This window comes from Prorops nasuta, unplaced genomic scaffold (genome assembly GCF_024137725.1).
Source record: "Prorops nasuta isolate Cenicafe-Biocafe unplaced genomic scaffold, Cenicafe_Pnas_1.2 PNAS00002, whole genome shotgun sequence".
NCBI lineage: Eukaryota > Metazoa > Arthropoda > Insecta > Hymenoptera > Bethylidae > Prorops > Prorops nasuta.
The window spans coordinates 753472-775274 of record NW_027116799.1 but is presented as its reverse complement, the minus strand read 5'-3'; the positions used below and the strand labels follow the sequence as shown (position 1 = coordinate 775274).

Below are 21803 nucleotides of genomic sequence, written 5' to 3'. Positions count from 1 at the left end.
GCCATGTCAGCCAGCCAGCAGAAGCCTTCCTGTGCCTACTACTTGCTCTCGCTCCATCTCGCTCTCGCTGCCTGACCGCTCCGCTACCTACTCTCCTGCTGTGCCTTCGACATGCCTCCCAACTTTGTATATCAAATCGATTTCCTCCTCACCTACCAACCACCCCGACTCGATTCTATACTTGATTTCTTTTTCTTATGATTTTATTTTTAATGCAGATATAGTTTTCTTTCTCTTCTAATTTAATAATCGCGTGATACCGAGTAATGTGTATAACTTTACACAGAAATTGCGTTGAAAAGAGATAGGCTTTGAGGAGTTTTCCCTTTTTTTCTCGAGAACGATTTTATCCCCGGTGTTTCGTGTAGGATCGAGCAGCGATGGTATATATATAATTGAAGGTTTCTTATTCTTTAATGAGAATTCGTTAATCTTTGCGATGTACGTGTTTGCTCAATTATGGTCATCAGCATTCTTCATTGGTCCTCCTTCTGACATACTTTTAATATTTTGTATTATTGTTATTATTAAAAATGTTTATTTATATCTGAATAAATTATTGAACTCATACCTCTGACAGTTGCTTTAGTTTGATATAAATAAAAATAGAGTCTCGAAAGGATTTATTAAGGAAGCTAGAAATATCCTTTTAATATAATCTATACTTGGTCTTGTTTCTGTTGACCTCAGATATTCTCGTATAAAAATATCCTTTTCCCAGATTTTATTTTACGAGGAGTCATTTCAAACTTAAAAACAAACTCTACAAACTCATCATATTCAATTTTGTAAAATAATTTATAGATCTCTATTTTTTTTTTCTTTATATAGAAAAGATGAATCACATTAGATGAGAGTAATTAATATTTTACCTTTTTTATAAATAAGTTAAATATTTAAACGTGGTAAGTTTGTACAGTATATTTTTATGATTAAAATAAATCCTCGTAACTTAAAATCTATGAAAAAAGTGAATATTTTTTACGAGAATATCTGAGGTTGGTCAATAAAAGTAAGAGCAAATATAGATATTAAAATGGCGCACGATGTAAATTTAGAAAAGATATACCTTATTTTACATTCTCTTTTAACTATTTTCAAATAATTCACTCTTAATTATACTAGTTTAAAAAACGATTTTTTTTATTTAAAATATAAGACATACCTCAGTAGTACAGTGGAAATATCTTACATATCCTTAAATTATAACGATTTCCTATGGTTTTTCTAATTTATCGCCAACATCCTCAAGGAGATGTGGTAAGAATAATTGCCTACGGAGGATGTTTCCTGCTTTAACATTGGAAGAAGCGAGAGAGAGAGAGAGAGAGAGAGAGAGGGAGAGGGAGGAAAAGAGGGCGCGCGCGCGCACATTTACCGACGACCGGAGGATTTGAAGGGGGATGAGAAGAGATGCGAGGGGCTCCAACTTCCTAAACAGGTCGATACTGCATGCGCGCACATTCGTTCCCGAGGCGTGCTACGATATGGACCATTTGGTCCATCACTCCGCGAATAGGGCATTGAAAAAAATATGTTATTAATTACACCTATCGCTCCTCATCGTTCTCTGACAATGAAAGTGATTGCAGTGATGAAGCAACTATCCCTCGCTCGTTAAAAAATAATAAAATCAGGATGCATCGGCTCTCTACGTAGTCGAGCATACCAGTACTCTTTTTAGAAAATATCTCTCTCTCTCTCTCTCTCTCTCTCTATATATATATATATATATATATATATATTATCAGTGTTATTCCTGTTGAAAACCCGTCTGTCCCCCCTTTTATATGAAGGTAATCGAGCTACTCCTCAACATTCCCACCGAATTTTGTAATATCACAATGGGAACGAGATTCGCGGCCTGTAAGTATACCACGCGTCCTTATTATGTAAGATGAGTTATTATATATTATTCCATCGTTTTATTCATCTCAGATACGTTGAAGCTGACCTGTCTTCACGACTATTACCAACGTCTGCTGCATGGCACTCAACCGATACCATCCGGTCTTGACATGGCAAATACCGTCAAGTACTTCTCGCAGACCTTGCTAAGTAAGACTGCAGTGTATATATATATCTATAAATATAAATAAATAGAAAACAGAAAGAAAATCAATTCTTTTAATGCACGTCTCCTGCAATTTCTAGCCCTTTTAAAAGAGGTTCGAGAATCGCCACTCGAAATGATCAAATGGCAAAAGTCTGATAGCGAGCGTATGGCCCTGTATCCAAACCTGGATTACAAGCAGCTTTATAATGCCTTAACCCAATTGATGGATGTGCTTCCATTCGTGCATATTGGATTGCAAGGTAAATATTGATTAGAGCTAGGAACTGTAATAATAATTTATAGTGCATCGCAGTGATTTAGCAAATAACAACGAGTATCACAATTATTTACAGTTTTTGGTCAAGCCTTGCTTCAATGTCTGGCGTGTTTATTGCCATTCCTCGATCATGATTTGCTCGATAATTTGCCCTACTTGGCAGCTAGTTCCATTTCCGTCCTACCCGTAGAGCTGCATCAAGAGATCGTCAACTATCTCTGCTATTATATTTTACCCTTTACCATCAGTGAGTGAGACTCATCTTGTCGACTATAAACGTTAGCTATAGACAGTTGTAACGAAACACTAATAATTTTTTATTTTTCCACACTCACCCATACACACACAAATATAGCTAGAACAATCGAGGATGGCAGTGAGAACGCAGCTAGTCAATCCGTAGCTGCTGTGATCATGATGGTCTTTCAGTATTCCAGTAATCCAGGTTTCTATATGCATATTTTTTATAAATATATATTAGATGCACGAAAACAAGGGAGTCTTTGAAATACTTATCGTTCCTCCATTTGCTCATAGCACATCATTGTCAACTACTGGAGTGCCTTATGGCTTTAAAGGCAGGGGTCGTGAAGGATATTTTGTGCGTGGTAGCTTATGGCACAGCGCCAGCCAGAGCATCGGCAGCAAAACTCTTATTTTACTATTGGCCTACCTTCAATCCTAATCTTTTCGATCGTCGAGCGGTGTTGGTGAAATTTGCAAGTACGCGACGATTTATCATTCTTTATAATAGAATTAGTACACAAAGTAGGAGAATATTGAGAAAAAAAAAATGGATATATTTTAGACGACCTTACACCGTTTGTGTGTCAACGAGACTCTTGTCCGAACGCTGGTAACGCCGAGGCCGGCAAAGTTTGCTTCGATCACCGAATATCCATAACTTTCGCTGCGGAATCACCTGCCCCGCTTTACCTTTGCATCGAGTGTGCCAACGAGATTCACCGGGAACACCCGAACCAAATGTTTTACGATATTTTACACCCCATGCAACAGGTGTCCATGGTATGCGAAAATAAGGTGAGAGTCGCGCATGTATTCTCCATCTCTCTCTCTCTCTCTCTCTCTCTCTCTCTTCCTCCAATTTACCGATAAGTAAATGTATTTCAAAACGCGAGTATTCGATGATTATGACGATGATGATCCTTCCATTTTTTAATCACCCGATTTTTACATCTTCGCAGAACTGCAGGTCCAGCGATAAAGCAGCCATCAGCGTCTGTTTCTCCACCGAGTGTGCCAGTTACAACGGGAATCATCCCATACGTTATTGCCAGCAATGTCACAATATTCGCCACAACAATCGTCGCGGTGGTGATCACGTGTATCACATGGCGCTGCCTCATATATCGCAATTGGATTCGCAAACGCAAACTTATCTCGTTCAGGCGATCGTCAGGTGAGAGACCACTTCCTCGTTACAGAAACTTATGCTCGCTCGCTCGCTCGCGGCTTATCCTCTTTCAAATGAAACAAGAAATTAAATAAGCGATCGATCCTTTGCAAAAACACAGCGCTGCACGACTCGACTCATCAATCGCGATTATTTTTCCACTCGTTACAACTTTTCTCGAGATTTCCTCAGTTTTCTTCAGAATCTCTGCAATTATACTTGGTTCATCAATATCGTGTATTAAATTCGTATCGTGGCTATATATATATATATATATATATATATCTGCAATTTTTGGAAATTTCTTATTAATTTTTTTGTACTAGATATATTAAAGAATATTATCGTCATTTATTCGGTATATGATATTTATCCTTGGTAGAAAATAGCTCTAAATGATAATGAAAGTTTATTGTCGAAAATTTATCTAAAACTTGTCTAACGAGAGGCGAGACGTAATTACATATTTATAAACGATCGCAGGGTCATTGTTGCTTTGCGTGTTTATCCGTGCTGGTCCATTCTCCGCTTGGTATAAGACATCGTGTTAATAGCACGTTTAATGAGTCATATTTTTTTTGCAAGTGATAAGCTTTTGTACGAGCCCACATCAATCATTGTAGATATAAAGAGTATCGATTCGCTCTCTCTCTCTCTCTCTCTCACCTATTTCTTAATTTCTTCTCAGAAGCATAAAGCAATTTGACAAAATTTGATTCGTTAAACGTGCAAGAGCAGGTGTCGCGTACTACTACGTTCTCAGTTTTTCTTAAAAATTCAGAAGAAAAGAAGAATTTAAATTTTCCAAAAACTTGCATTAGCTGTATCTCGTACGATAATAACAATTTTTATTTATCATTACTATAAAATATTCTTTAACAAGGAGACACGTTGACACGAAAAGAGTAACAGATCAGTGTCAATGTTTGATTAAAACTTCTGTAAGTTCATTAGAATGGATAATAATAATTACATAAGCTGCACATTCTATCTATATACTACCTATATATGTATACTATACTATCTTTTATCAAAATCATTGTATTTAACGATACTCCGTAGAGATCGAGTAGTGAATAATCTTTATAAGCAACACTGTAGAGATGTCGATCTTTCTTTCTCGACTCTTTCTATTAGTATAGTACGTACTCTACTTCCAGAGCAAACTTTTCAAAGTAACAACACTGATAACTGAGGCAAAGTACGCATTCTATAGCCACTGGTCCTGCTTATACAAATCTAAATGATATAAAAGCATTCACCTCCCCACATTAGATAGAATATAGGAACGTGCATACCTTAAACTTGTGTGCTATCCCCTGCTGAGGACACCGCATCATAGCACGTCCTGGATGCAACACGTCGGCACCTGGTATACTCACTCTCAATTTAAATGACAGATGTTCCAGCTCGTATTATCTAGAAACAATTTTCACAAATGGTATGCTGCATGTCAACACTCGTAGGTCAATCAACTTTCGTAAAATTTATTCAAATAATCTTAAATCTCAATGTCCAATAAAAATACTACAGCTTTTGGTATTCACACTTAGACATTTGATTATTAAAGAAATTCTCTGCATGATACACATGATCATTTTTATCAATTACCAGATTATTTTATCCTTCCTATAGAAAATCAATCGGTAACACGATCTGACTTTGTGTCCGATATTGCTTCATGTTGCAGTCGGCATACGCTCCAATTATTTCAATTTACCCAGTATATCTTCTATGGAGCATTAATTGTTTTATACGAATGCTCGCTATAGAAGCATTGCAAATGTCGCGATTATAATCGACATTGTCGTCACTGCACAAGTATATAACCTTTTCTTCAGTCCTCTTTAAATTCAGCCTTTTCTGCTTCCCACTATGTATTTCAATTTTACACATTTTATACACCTATATACATATATATATATATATATATACAATTCGAAGTGGAAAGGGCTGAAGAAGAGGATACACGACAGAATACCGAACGTGGAAAGCATAAATTTTCGACGTTCGATAATTCAGCAGTGGAGGGAAGAAACGCTGCCTCGATGGAAGAATAATTGACAAAAGGACAGAGTTTGGCGAAAAATCGCCCATTAAGAATTTAATAATAAAATTGGAAGAAAAGGATGAAAAGATTCGAGGCAGCGCGTAGAGAGGACAATGTGGATGGTCGTAGTTGTGTTGGAAAAAAATCGCGACGGGTCAACACGGTTCGAATTGTCTTTCCTATGGAAGAATCGTGGCCCGGCCGAATGCAACCGGAGACGAGATCAGATCGGGGAAAGGAGTTGCTGCATAAGACTCTTTTTGTTCTTGCAGCCTGCTTAAGGAAGCCGAACCGCTAAGTATGGATAGTAACCGTGACATCTCGGAAATAAGTACTAATAAAGGCAGCACAGGATTCCCAGGGAGCGGTGGCGGTGGAGGAGGTGGTGGAAGCGGAGGTGGAGGGGGCTTGTTGGGTGGCTGTGATCCTGCCACGTTGGAGGAACGTCAGCTACTGGGACGTTACGGGGTCTGGCTCCTCGTGGGACTTTGCACTCCTAACAAGGATACCCCGATCGAAATTCTCGGGCGTTTATTGTCAATGCTATTTCATTGGTTTCATGTTACTGCCTATTCTTTCGATGGTACTAAAAAAAGCCTTATGCACCTTATCTTTTCTGTTGGTAATTTAACACTTTGCATACACTATTGACGTAGAGGTAGAGGAAAAGTAGGCTAGTCGAGCGCGCTCGTAGACACATTCGAGGAACGCGTCATCGGTGCCTCGCCTCTGCATATAATACACTTTTTTCTATACTCCGGAGCTTCAACCGGCACCATTGACACGTTTTCTCAACGCGATCGTTGCTCTTCATGTTTACCTCGTGCTGTACTCTCCAAGCTTCACGGCTTCGCTCACATCTCGAGTACAGTTTACCTTTTACGCTGCGATCAAGCTTCATCGACTCTTTTCGCTTGATTGACCCGCACATACATATATATACACACACGGTGTTTGCCCATATACGTTTATGTCTAATATATATAGTAATAAATGTATTTTTTCTGGCACGCTGTCGCTTGTGACCCTCGGTGTTATACGTTACAGATATATACTATATATCATACACTTCGGAAGACTGCTTTACTGCGTACGCACGCATGTACACACACGAAACTATCTTTCTGACAAATTTTCATGTCGATAAATGTATTTTTCCTATATATATACCGTACACCTTTTAACTGTATACAGAATGCGTCTACGATGCGCTAAAAATTCCTAGAATTCGATGCATAGAATTTTCCAAAGATTTTTTCGAAAAATTTTTTAATCTTTCTTGAATTGTTGGTTGACATGATTTAATTCAATTTGACGCGTACATCAATAATGAATTTTGTTAAAAGGTTCTATGCATTGAGATGATAAAAGTAGTAGAATAATCCTTTATTCGGAATTACGATTTTACCGTGAGCTTCTCGCGACCCTTCTAAATTCAATCTTTTTCTTATGGACTCCCTTTTTATATTACGAAAGTGCTTCATGTAAGAATAAAGCCAAACTTTTCCAAATTCTACTATAAAATCGATATTATATTCGATTATACAACTCGATTCGACACAGACAAGGCATATTTGTCTAAAATTGCTGTAAACCCGAAAACCGTAGGGATTTCCAAGGAGAACATTTCTATGATACTCTTAAAATAAGTGACAGTTTCGTCTGGATATAGCACATATATTTGTATCAATTTTAGAGAAATTTTCTCCTTACGATTTCCTTCCCCTTCTATACATATACTATATGCATGCTTCCAGTTTGAATATATAGTTGAAACGCCGCCGTTAACTCGACGTGAATTTTTCCATATATACAGGACAAGCCGAGAGTGCTTTGGAAAAATTGAAGACGGAATACGTCTGCGGTTGGTTGTCAAAAGTCATGAAAACTCATTACGAAGTTTTCATTTCATGCCTGTTGCCACATCCTGCTGATTATGTCAGAGTCGGTGGCCATTGGTAATATAATTGATTATACGATTTTCAAGAATTCCTTCATATAATTTCGAAGATTTTTTTAAACAGGGAAACACTGGCTTCGAGGACCTCGCATCTAAAGGATGGTCTTAATCGTCTATTTTGTTTAGTCCCCTATGAAATTATCACCACAGATGTCTGGGATTACGTTATGCCACATTGGATGGAAGCCATGGTTAACGATGTACCTGAGCACGAGCTTCATGAATTGAAGATTATTCTTTGGTAGGCACAATAGTCTCTCTTGAAAATTCATATAGTTATATATATGGACGATGTTACGTAAAAATCAGTCGAGCGACGATAAAATTATATTTTTTTGAGATAATTAAAAAAAATATATATATATATATATATAGTTGTATTATTACTTTATAAGTGACTGTCGGTTCACTGTAATTTATTCACAGATGACACTGTCATTCAAATAAACTTTTAAACATTTTTTCTCATTATAGGATGAGAATCTGCAAGCATATTCAGTTACATAAATCGTTATTTCTAAAAATATTGTTTATCTCGTTACATTGTTCAACACCGTCCATTAATGAGTGACGCAATTATATTGAATTTCTCGTTGCTCAGTAAAATATTAGATCCAGATATGAGTCCTTTGGGCTTCGATGCGAAGAAGATGTACAATTTTGTCGCAAAACGGTTTATCAATACATCTGCCAAAGTACAAGAACAGGCCTTAAACTGGCTCCAAACTCTTACCATGCTCGACATAAGCATACCTCTCGGTCAATTGTTCTCCATGTTCAGCGATGGTGTTGCTGTTATGGGGAAAATGAATTCCGCGGAATCTGAAGAAAAACCCAACAGACCTGTTCCATCTGACGACAGAGAAGAGATATGTACGTATTTATTGTGCTCTGCGAAACACACACATACGTGAAACAATTAATAAGATCTTGTCGATAGTCCAAGACACATTAGCTGCATCCAGTTAAAAAACTCAATTTTTTTCCTTCGGCTAAGGTCCAGTGGTGGAGAACAAGTCTGGAGAATCAACGCCTCTTACAGATGACCTAACTCCACCACCAAGACACATGGAATTTACCACCAATGCAGAGTTGAATTTATCTTGCTGCATTCTCATGCTCGATGTCCTACTGAAACAGGTATATATATATATATATATATTTATCTCAGGTTCTATCAACGTTAATGGAACATTGCATCACGCAATCAACGTTTCCTTACTTCAGATGGAGTTACAAGACATAGACAAGCACACTGGAATAAATACGTGGGTTTGCAAAGACGCGTGCCACCTCATGAAATCCATAGTCGCGTTCAACTGGAACAATTGTCACGTTTGCAAAACGGAAATCGAATGTACCTATTGCGAATCTAAAGTGATCTGGCACCAGCTTTGCCTGCAATTGGTCACCTACATGTGTCCGGAAAATCCAGCCTATCCTCCGGATGTGAGTAAATCTCAATTCTGAACATATTTACATACAGGGTAACACGCGCAATATGCATAGATGGTTAAGCAGTTTCTTATACATCAAAGTTACGTATTTAAAATATATATTGTTTTTTATACAAATATTTATAACATCGCGAATAAAAAATTATTAATGGATCTGATAAAAGTAATTCGAAATAATAAATTATAAAGAGCAAAACTGTCAAATAACTAAAAACTGCAACAGATGGAAGATTCGACTAATACAAAATATTAAAATTCAGCTTAAATTTAATAGCCAATCAATACCTATATATTAATAATTAAACCTATTGCCTTTGAAATGAAAGAACTAAGCTTTTATTTCAACAAAATTTATATCGCATTGATCATTTTATTAGCGAACTGCCAATCTATTAGACAACGTTGTAATCCATCGAGCATATTACTCCGATACGTATATAGGTTTTCAAGCATAAGAAAATATATTAATACGACGATGTCGATTTGTCCAGCCAATAATCGACGAGACTGCCGAAGATTTGGGACGCAAGAGTCCACCTGAGAGTGCAAAAAAGAGCGATTCGAAGACCGACGTAGTGATCAACATGCCACCTCTGGACACACATTCTGTTGGGAACGTTCTCGTCAACATGCCGCACGTATGTTTCTTAACTATTTTAGTCCATTTTTTTTTTTTTTTTTTTTTTTTTGTTAAAATCCAATGTACACGAAACACTGATCACTGTACCTACACAACCTGCGACAATGCAGCATGCTGATCGTCTAACTGTGTGCCAACCTACAGCATGGCGGTGTCGCCATGATTACGGTAGGCTTATGTGCGATACAACAAAGGTATTTTGATGGTTTATATCAGTTCTTCGAACAGATCATGACAGCGACAGTAGAGACAGTTTCGGAGCAATTGGACCTTACAGCGATCATACCAGCCGAGAAGGTTCAATCCGCTGTTGCACGAGCAGTTACTCTCTCTGAAACTGACGTAGGTAACGTATCGAATCCTGAATTCCTCCTGACGATCAATAGCCTCCTTTCTCTTCGATGACAAAAATCATCAAACGCATTTGTCCTGCAGCAACTGCAACAGTCAGCGTTGAAAAGCCACATTTGATCGGGGAGAACGACCAACCGTTGAACCTTAGTCCTGAAAACGAGCTGGATGACTTCTGGCACACCTCAGTTGGCAAATTTCGCTTCGCAATCGAGGATCTCCCCGAGCAACTCCAATACATTCATAAATTATTGAAAGTAAGTGCATGTTTCTCGAGAACGAGTGGAGCATGTGTTAATTAATCTAACGATACGATTACTGTGCTACAGGAAATTATGACCGTTGATAAGCCAGATATACTGTACTACATGCTGCAATGTTTGAACATCTTGTGTCTTTACGGTGATGCGTTCAGTACAGCTGTAAAGGATCACCAAGGCTTCTTCATCTGGTGTCAGGAAAATCTCTTGATCAAAAAGTACGTACCTTCTTCAGACTTATATTATTTCTTTAAATAAAGGTTGAAGGATCTGATTTTTATAAAGAAATTCCATATCTTTAGTTTATGGGAATTACTGAACGCCGAGCATTCCCATATAGCACAAACAGCAGTACCATTGCTGCTGCACTGTGTGACATTGCCCTGCGGTACTGATACGTTCTGGCGATTGGTGCAAGAGGAATTCCATAATTCAGATTGGCGTGTAAGATTTGTAGCAGGTACACGATAGTTTCTCCAGTCATGCACCTCTATCGATCTCTCAATCACGCTTTAATGTGTTGACCTTTGACCCCTTTAGTGGAAAGAGTAACACTCATTGCTAGATTCATGGACTCAACACCACTGAGAAATGCACTGAGTCTCCAAGCAGCATTGGCCAATGCATTTTGCTACCTGATCACCAGTATAGACGACAGCAACGTATACGTGGCTCAAAGGGCAACTTTGTATCTTGGTACCGTTCATGATATAGCGATGAGGGTGAGTGTTTACAATATTTTTTAACTCTTTTCCATAATGCATCAAAGCCTAGCACATGAGGTATAAATATTTAATATATAACAACGATTCTCTCGCAGTCTCTCATCTTGTGCCTCGAAACACAATTCGACTCGGTGATAGTGGACCGACCAATGGTCTTACAGTCGTTGTATCAGCTACACAACACTTTGAGCGATCGACGTATCTTAAATTGGGATTTCTTCCTCAATCGATTCGACACACTGTTTCTCGAGGCTCAAATTAACTTGGAGAAAGCTGGGGAGATTGCTTACATTCGTGGTTGGTTCACTGAAAACTCTATATGTTTTGCTCTTACCTATTGAATTTTTTCCAAGCTTTGTTTGGTGTTTGTAGATCTGAGGAACACCGATATGAGCAGTGAGACTTTTATGAAAAAAATACACAGAGCTCACGAAGCTCTTTCGCAGTCGGATGGAAGTGGGACCAGCTCGGTGAAAACTTTGAGTGCCAGTTTTGGGACCAAGTGGCCTTACAAACGTACAATGTCAGCACCGGCTTCTATGATTCCTCGTCAGGATACCAAACAAGGTACATAATTATTGTACTATATAGAGGCTGAGTCAGGAGGAACATATCAAACTTAGTAAAAATATAATCTTATACGTAGAAAGAAAACTAAAATGCTTTTTGAATTTTTTTGGCACTGTAATTTTTCCAGGATAAAATATATTTATAGACTGTCGTCTTTATTATTTTTTGTAGTGACAATAACATTCAGACAATTAAAAATTCAAATGCAAAAAATGTGCAAAAAAGGCATTTTACTAACTCTCTCTCTCTCTCTCTCTCTCTATATATATATATATATATATATATTTGCAATTTATTTCTAATAGGCTTTGATTTATTCCTCTTGACTCACCCAGTGTATCCACTATACGTATAGAACCTTTCTCGTATTACACGATCAATTAATTATTCGAATAAAGCATATAAAAATCCTATTATACATCCTGTATCTTTGTACATATTTTATTATAGAAATAAGTACGGTACGTTAATTGAAAGAAAGAATAGAAAATTATAAAGTCTTGTATACACAACGCACGTATAGCAAATTTATATATATATATATGTAGAATAAATTGTTAACAGCCTGAGAACCGATCTGTCGGATTTCAAGTGGTTAAAATTATTAGTTATTAGCATTATATTACTCTAATGGTGTTTTTCATCGCACCGCACACTTGAACGTTATTTCTTTCACGTATAAGTCGTGATCGTTTTTACGTCCCTCCTCGCAGAGAAAGAAAAGGTGTACAGCCGACAATACTCAGCACCGATTTTGAAGCGCAAGAGCTCCAGATTTGGATTGGGTCAGTTGCTGGGGAACACCCCACCTAATAACAGTATGCCAGGTAGAGTAGTGTGCCGATGATAGAATAGACGTTTTAATTAATGCCATTTGTGTGCGTTGCGTAAATGTGTCCCCTTTGTATGTACGAGATCCCTAAAAGTGCTTTATTACGGATTTTATGGAATATTCGAATGTTTGATACGGACCTCTTGGTAAGTCGAAGAGTTTCGCAATAGCCGTGCAGTAGAGTCTCAGGTTTTCATTAAAAACGTCGAAAGGGAGCTTTTTATCAGCTGAAATTTTCTCACTTTTTTGAAATTCTACTGTAATTTCGTTATTATATGCAAATAGCTATATATTATACACAGCACAAAACATGGAGCTTGACCGTAACGAATGGCTTGGCTTAACAGGACGCTTTTTTCTTTTTAATAATAATCTAAGTGTCATTAATAGAGATAGCATGTGTATAAAAATATATCATATCTTTTAATCTTATTATAGTAGTAGTAGTATAGTAGCAATAGTAGAAAAATAGCACAAATATATAACGTGACTTTTTTCAAATACTTTTCTCATTTTTATTATTGTCTAATAAATTAGTACCACAGCAATATTGCACACTGTAGAAATATTTTTCCGAAAATTTTAATAAACTTATAGGTTATTTATAACAAGAATGAAATAATATTATAGATGGACACGTCCACTCGTTGAATATGGTTGACGAGGGTGGTAATCTATCAGGAATTATTCATAAAATTATGGATTTGGAAGAATCTGATAAAGAAACCATGCATCTACTGGTATTCCTGTTTATGCAGTTTCTTTCTAGACAGGATCAAGTGAGTCGAATTTTATTGTACTTTTGTGCTTGCCATGCAATCATAGTTACTACAATATCAAAATTAAATTTTATTTTTCTTTATAGGCCTACCCCACCGATGACAAAAACCTGTCAAAATCACAGGGAATAGTTTTACGTCATCTTTACAACTTGCTGGGATACAATCAGGCAGAACATACATTCCACTATACTCCACAACGTCTAAGGTGAAAGAAATTAAGCTAGGGGCTGAACAATGTCATGATAATTAATTAACCTTTAGATTGCCAGGAAGTTATTATATTGGCGTTGAACAAACCTCGATAGATTATCCACCTAATGTGTTATTTAAATTGTTAAAGTTATTAAAATGTTCAGGTTACCGATATTTATCCAATAAAATAGCGATGATTTTTTTTCTCAAAATTTTATCGATTTAAGTAACATATATTTAACGAGTAAACAGTTGGAGTTTGTCTATCGTCATTATAAAAACTTGCCGACAGCCTAAATGCTAAAAGAGTTAAAAAAGTTAATATTACCATATATTATATATGTATAAATTTTGTTAAGACAACAATGCTACGTTTACAGAGTATCTCCAGTGTTCAACGTGTTCATAGCAAATCTACCGCAACTATTGGACCAGAATCACGAAATGGGTTGGTTAATGACTCCAGCCGTTGTTGCGATACTCCAGCATTGTCCGTGTCCACCACAAGGTGTGCCATCTACGGATCATCAAACACCGAGTTACAGTCTCTGGCACTTGGAACCGCACTTAAGACGTTCTTGGTTAATGTCCCTCCTCGTTATACTATACAAGGTTCGTGCATGTTCATTACATTTCAAAATTGTTAAATTGAAGCAATAATTGACACGTGCAACATTGAGTCGACGAATGAGCCAAAGAAGGAAATTCTCTTCTCAGTGCAAGTATGGCCAGCAAGCTTGGTGCAATCAGCTGACGTCACTGGTAAAGATCGTCTTAAATACACTGGACTCTCAACATCATCAATGTAAAAGAATTCCAGCTACGGTGGTCATGGGTGCTCCACCATCGAGATCTCGTGGTAAGTTTGTCAAATTCATGATCTATGTGGAATAAAAATGTATTTTGATCGGACCTTGAAGAACGGAGAATATTGCAGCAGAGATGGTGCAATAATTTTCTATGTGGAAGGATTAATTTCAAGAGGGAGAAGGAGAGGTCTTCTGGCAAAACGGTTAGCTTGAAATAATTGCAGATGTATCTCAACCTTCTCTCGGAGTAGATCACGATCTGGCCACTGGTACCATGGCTGAAGCAGACTGCAGCGAGAGTCCACCGATGCGCCCTTTGGTCTCCGTTCACCAACGAAGTCCTGCCCATGGAATGGAGACACACTGGGAAGAACCTGGTCCACCGTCTCGCTTTACGAGCAAACACTCTAGGTCGATATATATCACGTTTATACCCGTAGTATACATATACATACATACAACCGTACAAGCGCATATCGCCTTTGCACTTTATTAGATTATAGTACATATATCATAGAAAACTTTATTATTTTTGTATAATATACAAAGGGGTGTACACACCTATATTATTTTACTCAACCCACGTTCTTGAAAATCTCGAAATCTAAAAATTGAATAAAAAAATACTTCGAGGAAAAATTTTATGATTTTTAATGGTGGAAATAATTTGGTGACGTTGATTTAGTTGACAAATCGAAGATTAATTAATAATAGGAAATTTGTTACTTCTTTAAATCATAAAAGCTTGTATTTGAATTACTTTTTTATAGAATTATCAGGTTTAGAGATATCGAGAAGTGGATCGATGGTACCAAGTAGCCCCTACCTAGCCTGGTATATTAAAGCAAAGCTCGACTGGCAGTGCGGTTTTTATTTGGAATGCACGCAGCATCGAGGTTAATTTTCATTTCTGCGCATCATATCTGATCGAATGATCGAAATTATATCGAAATATTAAATCGTTCGAAGAGTTGGCCGCGCGCTTATTATTAGTGGCTGGCTTGCTAAAATTTTTCGCTATTACGAATGCCATGCAAAGCTACTCGATCAATGCGGATGATACGGAGTCCGAGCTGGCTGTAATACCAGAGAGCCCAAAATCTGACAGCACCTTGCATGGCAACAGTGGAGGATCGCTTGGAGAACTGGAGGAGAATGCGCCATCCGTAATGAGAAGCGCCTCTGTCACGGGTACCAAGATATCAGGGATCTTCGAAGCAGGCTTGAGAATAGCATCGAGCAACTCCGGCAAGTCCCAGGCAACGTCCAGGCCGATGTGGTTCTTGGGTAGCGAGGATGATTCTCACAAGGTATGATGACAGCTACATATATATATAAATATATGGAATAAAAATTTTCAATCATAAATGGATCCCAGTATGGAGATGAAAAAATTGATGCTTCTCTTTCTCCTATACGTAAACACACGTGTCACAGGTCAGCAAAGCTGCATTGCAGAAGAAGCGAAGCGTCCACGAGGGGGTGAAAATTCTGGTGACCAGCGCCTTCCTGCCCGATCAACACGACAGTAAGAACGTCGCCAATAAGTGCGCGCCATTCGGATCGAACGGGGACAACGCACTGGCGAAGCCTCTAGGATTGTCCAGTGCTTTCGCAGTGGCCAGCAGTATATCCCATTCGCAAATGTTCGAATCGGCCAAGGAGAAGAGCAGCCATCTACCGGCTAATCCTACGGATTCTCCGACGGCCAAACAACTCGGCAGGCAGAAACACGTTGAACAAGTTTCCACGCTTGAATCGCCAGTATCACCGAGTCAACCAGTTACCATTACGAGCAGTGATCCATCCAGCTCACCTGCAGTCAGTTCTATCTCCTCTCAAATTACTAGCACGGATAACGGTCATCATCAAAGCTGGAATCTCGATTATCCTCAGCAGCCCCCGCCACAGCTCATCGCACCTAACGTTGAAAGACTTTTGCCTATTGGCACGCCTATCAGTCAGTATTTATATTTTTAATCCGATGAAACGACCCGCTCGACTGCCTCCCCCCCCCCCCCCTCCCTCTAATGCTAAGCCCCAGTCTGGATCTATACTGCAATTATGAGAAAAATGTAGATAGAATCTCAAAATTTTACTCTCTCTACATTTGTGTAATTTTATACATTTACTCTTTTAAAATTATGGAAAATTTCTATATTCATCTTCGATATAATAGCTGTATTTTCATGCAGTCGGGAGGTTAAAAAATCAATTACGAGACTTCTTCATTTTTTTATTCAATTTTCAAGAAAAATCTTTGTCCACAGCATACAGACCTGCGGAACGTATTTTAAAATGCGACGATACGTATGGGTCTCCAGAGTCTCCGTTGTCAAAAATGGACGTACTAACAGTCAGTTAGTATATAGCATATATTATTGTTTAACGCAAAATATCCAATCTGTTATTATAGTATATACATGTTTATAACTATTTTAATTATAACCTATTTTACTACCACACAGATTCTTCTTTCGATCAAGATAGCGAGACAGGCATATTCAGCGATATTACGAGCCCACCCAGTATATCGCAGCTTCCAAACTTGAAGCTTCCCTTGCCAGAGCGTTTGTTACCCGTCGGTCCTCAAAGGGATTTCGTCAGTTTAGCTGAGCGTGTTCGTCAGGTTCTAGGCGTTCCTGATTATGACGATAATGATAAAGTCGCTACCAAAGAGGAACTTGACAAAGGTCCTGCGAAACAAGACAGTATTACGTCGGAGAATCTTGTAAGTTACTTAAAAAGATTTTACATCTGCACTATGGCTTAGAATAACCCAATATTTTCAATAATATATATATATATGTATATATATATATATATATATATTTATTTATATAGCTCATCTCTTGATTCGATGTATCAATTTTGAACAAGTTTCTTTTCCAATTTCTATAGTATACGAAATATGGCGAGGAAAATGAAGAGATACATGAAAAGACTATATATAATTATATACGATTGTCTGTGCATAATATTGAAAAAAAATGAAGAAATTAAAAATCAAAAGTTTAAATTCTATAAATATGCTGGATTACCCTAATTCTGAGATTGAATATTTTACCCAATAGAATTTTATACGCTTTTTAATAATAAGATCATTTTTAATGTTTATTCGTATAGTCAACATCTTTGGTACCAACCTCGAATGACGTTCCATCCAGCAGCAGATCGCCCAGTCCAAGAAGATTGATCAAGCAAGTAGCATTGGAATCCCCACCGCCTGACGATTTCAATACTCGAATTCTCGAGTACGATAGAAGAATCAAAACTCGGGAGCAAATAAGAATCAGTCGTGATAGGATTAGAAAGTCACCACTTGGAGGTCACGATATTATGTCTTCGAGGCGTATGGATTCTTGGTACTGGTATAGAGATTCTATCATTCTCTATAATATTTTTTTGCACAATGATTATTAAAACTTGAAATAAAAACAATTTTAGGGCTGGTGCACAAAATAAATCCAACATGGATTCTCTGTCACAGCACGCTTGTCACGCTGATTTTAATTTAAAGCAAAGTTTATTTCGTATCGGTGATGACTGTATCTACGACAGGTAAAAAATTTAGCAATATATTAATAAGAGAAAAATGAAGGGTCTATACCTTGAAAAAATTATATAGTAAATAGCCTCTCGTTGAAACTCAAGCATCTTTATGCTGTGACACTCTTTATTTAACAAGGTATTGAATTTTGTCTTTCTTATAGGTGCTCCGAGTGTGGGACGGTAAGAGAAGAGTACTCGGATGAAGAACTTGGGCTGTGCATTATTACCTTAGGTACTTTTATACATCGAGAGCCCTCGTTAGCAGCACCTTTATTACCAGAAATTCTTGGCGTTGTTACCAAGTCAGTAAAATTGCAGAATTTAAAAAAAAATCTTTGTAATTTAATTGGCTTTAGTAGAGTGAGTATTTAATTATTTCGAATATCGACAGGGTTGCTTTGAACGCTATGTACCCATGGCAGAGCGAAACAAACATGCATTTACCAGGAGGAGCTATCAGTGTAGCTCATCAATTTTTAAGATGCGTTCTCCATCAACTTGCACCCAACGGTGTATTTATGCAAATGTTTCAGACTCATCTTAATGGTAACAATCATTATTATTATTCATTAAATTTCTATTTTAAGCAATATCGTTACATGATTTTACATTTTCTTATCTAGATTCAACGAGAATGCAGTTCTTTAAAAGTGTGGCACAAGCCCTTATTGATTTTAACGAATTAAATCCAATTGCACCATTGCAGCTTCTATTGGAGGTAATTTTATATGCAAGATAAACTGAAATTATCATAAGCATTTTCTTGAAAGTATCGATGATTGAAATCTGTTTTAGACTTTGAATACGAAAAAATCAATGCCTATCGAACGTTTGCCAATTATACTGCACAATATTGCCTGCTATTTGGATTGTTTACCACTGGAAGCTGGCTTAGGGCCTGGGGCTGCTACATGGAGTGGTTTATTGGCTCAATTCGATAGTTTCTTCAGAAGACTCATTCTTATGCTTTCTTCGATCGAAGATACCACTCCTCTGTTGCGAATTATGATTTCGTTATTAAAAGTCCCTGGTATACAACAGTCAAAGGTACACTCCTCGTATCTTTTTTATTGCACGATTCTCAGATTTAAAAATATAGATATATATTGTATTGTTGTGTATTAATTTTAGGTTTTATTGGACCCATTTTCCAAAGTACTTAGTTACGCCATACAAAATTCTACACTGAAATATAGTTATCTAACCGATCTGTGCTATCTCTGTCATCGAGGGTTCACTCGAGACCGAGATAAACATTTTTTAGGGCGAACTATGGTCTTCGAATTAATTCAGGCTATTAAATTTAAAACTACCATTCCTGATTCGAATTATTTGCTGCTGTTACATTTTGTACTACAGGTAAGATTTACATATTTTCTCTCTCTCTCTGTTCAATGTGTATTTTTATATACTACAGCTTTAAAAAATATCAATTTATCTTATAACAAGGATGTTGGAGGATCTTTGCCAAGCACCATTGTGATGGAAAATATAGAAATGGAAAATTCACCAATTTATAACACAAATGCATCGGAATCTCTCAGAACTCAAATTACAGATGTCCTGGACTTTTTGGCAGATTTTCATACCCTGAGTAAAGTGAAGGTAATGAGTGGGAGGATCGAGCTTAGTTTTATCAGTACATGTACCCACTGTAATATAACAATATTTTTGTTTGTTGGCTTATCCTACGTAATTTGTACAGAGCTATAGTAAAGGGATGCAAGCTGGTTTAAATGAAGATACATTGGGAGGAATGTTGAAGTGTGGATTGGCTCAATACGTTGCCTTAGAAATAACAAGAGCCAACAACAGAGAGAATAGAGCTGTTACGCAACATTTACCGTGGCTTTACAGTACACCATCAATGACACCGCAAGGGTAAAACACCCTTAAATATCATTTTATCGTTAATGAAAAATATTAGCAATTCTGAAAATTTTGTTTACGTCCTTATAGGTATTATAGCACACAAAAATATGTTGATTGCATAAGGCACATCAGACTTTTATCCTGGCTATTATTAGGTTCATTAACCCATTCCGCAATGAATGCGGGAAATAGCAATACCATACATCATGGATTCATGTCTTCGGCTCAACCAATATCACAAGAACTTTCATGTCACGTGGCAGATCATATACAACTTGTATTTTCATTATATCCAACTGGTCAAGCTTCTTCAGCGCCCCACATGTCAGCCTTGTTTCATGCATTTATTCTTTGTCAGGTAATGTATAATAATTGCAATATTTTATAAAAAAAAAAGCGCTTTATAGAAAACAATTCTTACCAATTTTATATTCTCTGAAAGCCTCCATGTATTAATATTTTTTCGGTAAAGCACAATGATTTAAAAAAATAATTGTATGATCATATTACTTTCTAGCTTTGGACTTTATACCTGGAAGACCTATCGAAGAACTATACAAAATCGAATGATCGATCAATGGAGCTTTCAAACGTGGAGAGTCATAATATCACAATGAACATTTTATTAGATTTTTGGGGGAAAATAACACCATGTATTTTACAATTGGCTTCCAGTTCAAAAGATGTAAGCTACTTATGCTTTTTTTTTTCAGAAAATATAGCGATTGTTTCTTTGACCAATATTTACTTAGTAATTGGAACTATTTGTTTTTTATAGTTAGCCGAAAAGGTAAATTCGCACTTCTTAAGCCTCTTAGAAGCGCTACTCGAATGCGGGTCTATCGTACTGAGTAAATTATTGCCACTTTGGAGCCCCATATTACTCACACATGATATTCAAGTAATATAATATATGCATTATTATACACATATGATATAATATTATTTATTACGTGAACGAAGATATAAATTGTTAAATATAATTTTTTCTTTCAGTTGCAAGGCGCTTTACTGATGCGCTTACAAAATTGTAGAGATTTCCCGCCGAATAGAATGTCAGAAAACTTTATTTCTACGCGTAGAGAATCAAACGCTGTTCTCCTACGATGGTTACGAAGATTACAATTTCAGATGGGTCAAATCGAAATGCAATCATCACCAGCTACGCAGTTCTATTCTATTTAAAAATGGTTACTTTTCACAAATGAGGAACTTGTTCAACCATGCAAACCTATATATATTTTTTTCACAGAGATACAAAATATACGTATGAGAAAGTATACATATAATAATTTATGAGTTGTTAGATAATGCAGATGGTCTAATTTATGTATAAAATTGTCTTTCAATATTGCAACTTACTTATAATAAAATTAAAAATTGACAATGAGCCTAAAAAAGTTGCAAAATATAAAACTCACGTTATACTATATACATTTAATTATATAACAAAAATTTATGTATTAAAAAGATTATATTACTATAAAAATTCTTGCAAAAAAGATCAACACAGTTTACTTGATTTTCCTAAAATATTTATATGCGTAGAGACGTTCGAATTTTAATGATCGAACTCTTATAGTTGTCTACAAACCTCTGTACAATAGTGTATATATATATATATATATATATATATATATATACAGTTTAAGACCTGTCTAATAGCGACCTAAAAAGCAATCGTCAAAAATTCTTTGCCCCAATTAAACAGAATCCTTTTCCATGCTTCAAGTAATATGTGATTGACATATATAGGAATTAAGAAACAGGAAGAAAACAATAAAAGTCGATTTTTAAGGGCTAGAATTTTACGAATCAATTGTGTAGAGCGTTGCCTGAAACCGAGTCACCCTATACGGTAGATACAACGGATTCCGATTTAGAATTATATTTTACCTCCAATGCTCGGCAAAACTAGTTATAGCGTGCTAAAAGTCTTAATCAAGCTCTTTACCCTGTTTGCGTCCTCGCGTTATTTACGACCCTTTGTTATACGGTACCGTT

At 36.8% G+C, this 21803-nt stretch overlaps 1 protein-coding gene across 1 annotated transcript; it reads left to right on the top strand.

Annotated features, from left to right (window-relative positions):
• The first annotated feature begins 1484 nt into the window (after window positions 1-1484).
• Window positions 1485-21282, top strand: unc79 (UNC-79 domain-containing protein). Its single transcript, XM_066733686.1, has 45 exons — window positions 1485-1866; window positions 1939-2058; window positions 2155-2316; window positions 2410-2580; window positions 2689-2778; window positions 2871-3056; window positions 3142-3374; window positions 3539-3753; window positions 6070-6419; window positions 7614-7755; window positions 7822-7998; window positions 8359-8630; window positions 8755-8897; window positions 8985-9206; window positions 9706-9852; window positions 10071-10200; window positions 10290-10462; window positions 10535-10683; window positions 10768-10925; window positions 11006-11187; window positions 11286-11487; window positions 11563-11757; window positions 12474-12587; window positions 13223-13371; window positions 13458-13579; window positions 13947-14178; window positions 14284-14425; window positions 14600-14786; window positions 15415-15685; window positions 15813-16335; window positions 16646-16735; window positions 16844-17106; window positions 17502-17746; window positions 17823-17936; window positions 18089-18229; window positions 18319-18473; window positions 18551-18645; window positions 18723-18974; window positions 19059-19286; window positions 19377-19532; window positions 19633-19808; window positions 19887-20157; window positions 20317-20484; window positions 20578-20700; window positions 20796-21282. The coding sequence occupies exons 1-45, from the start codon at window positions 1791-1793 to the stop codon at window positions 20982-20984; spliced, it is 8301 nt and encodes a 2766-aa protein (XP_066589783.1). The 5' UTR covers window positions 1485-1790; the 3' UTR covers window positions 20985-21282.
• Window positions 21283-21803: the final 521 nt, after the last annotated feature.

Excerpts from the sequence above, each read along its gene's own strand:
- unc79 (XM_066733686.1), top strand. The coding sequence starts at position 1,791 with ATGAAGGTAATCGAGCTACTCCTCAACATTCCCACCGAATTTTGTAAT. Across the intron at positions 11,488-11,562 it reads GGAGATTGCTTACATTCGTG|ATCTGAGGAACACCGATATG; the intron begins GTTGGTTCACTG and ends TGGTGTTTGTAG. Across the intron at positions 16,336-16,645 it reads GCCTATTGGCACGCCTATCA|CATACAGACCTGCGGAACGT; the intron begins GTCAGTATTTAT and ends CTTTGTCCACAG.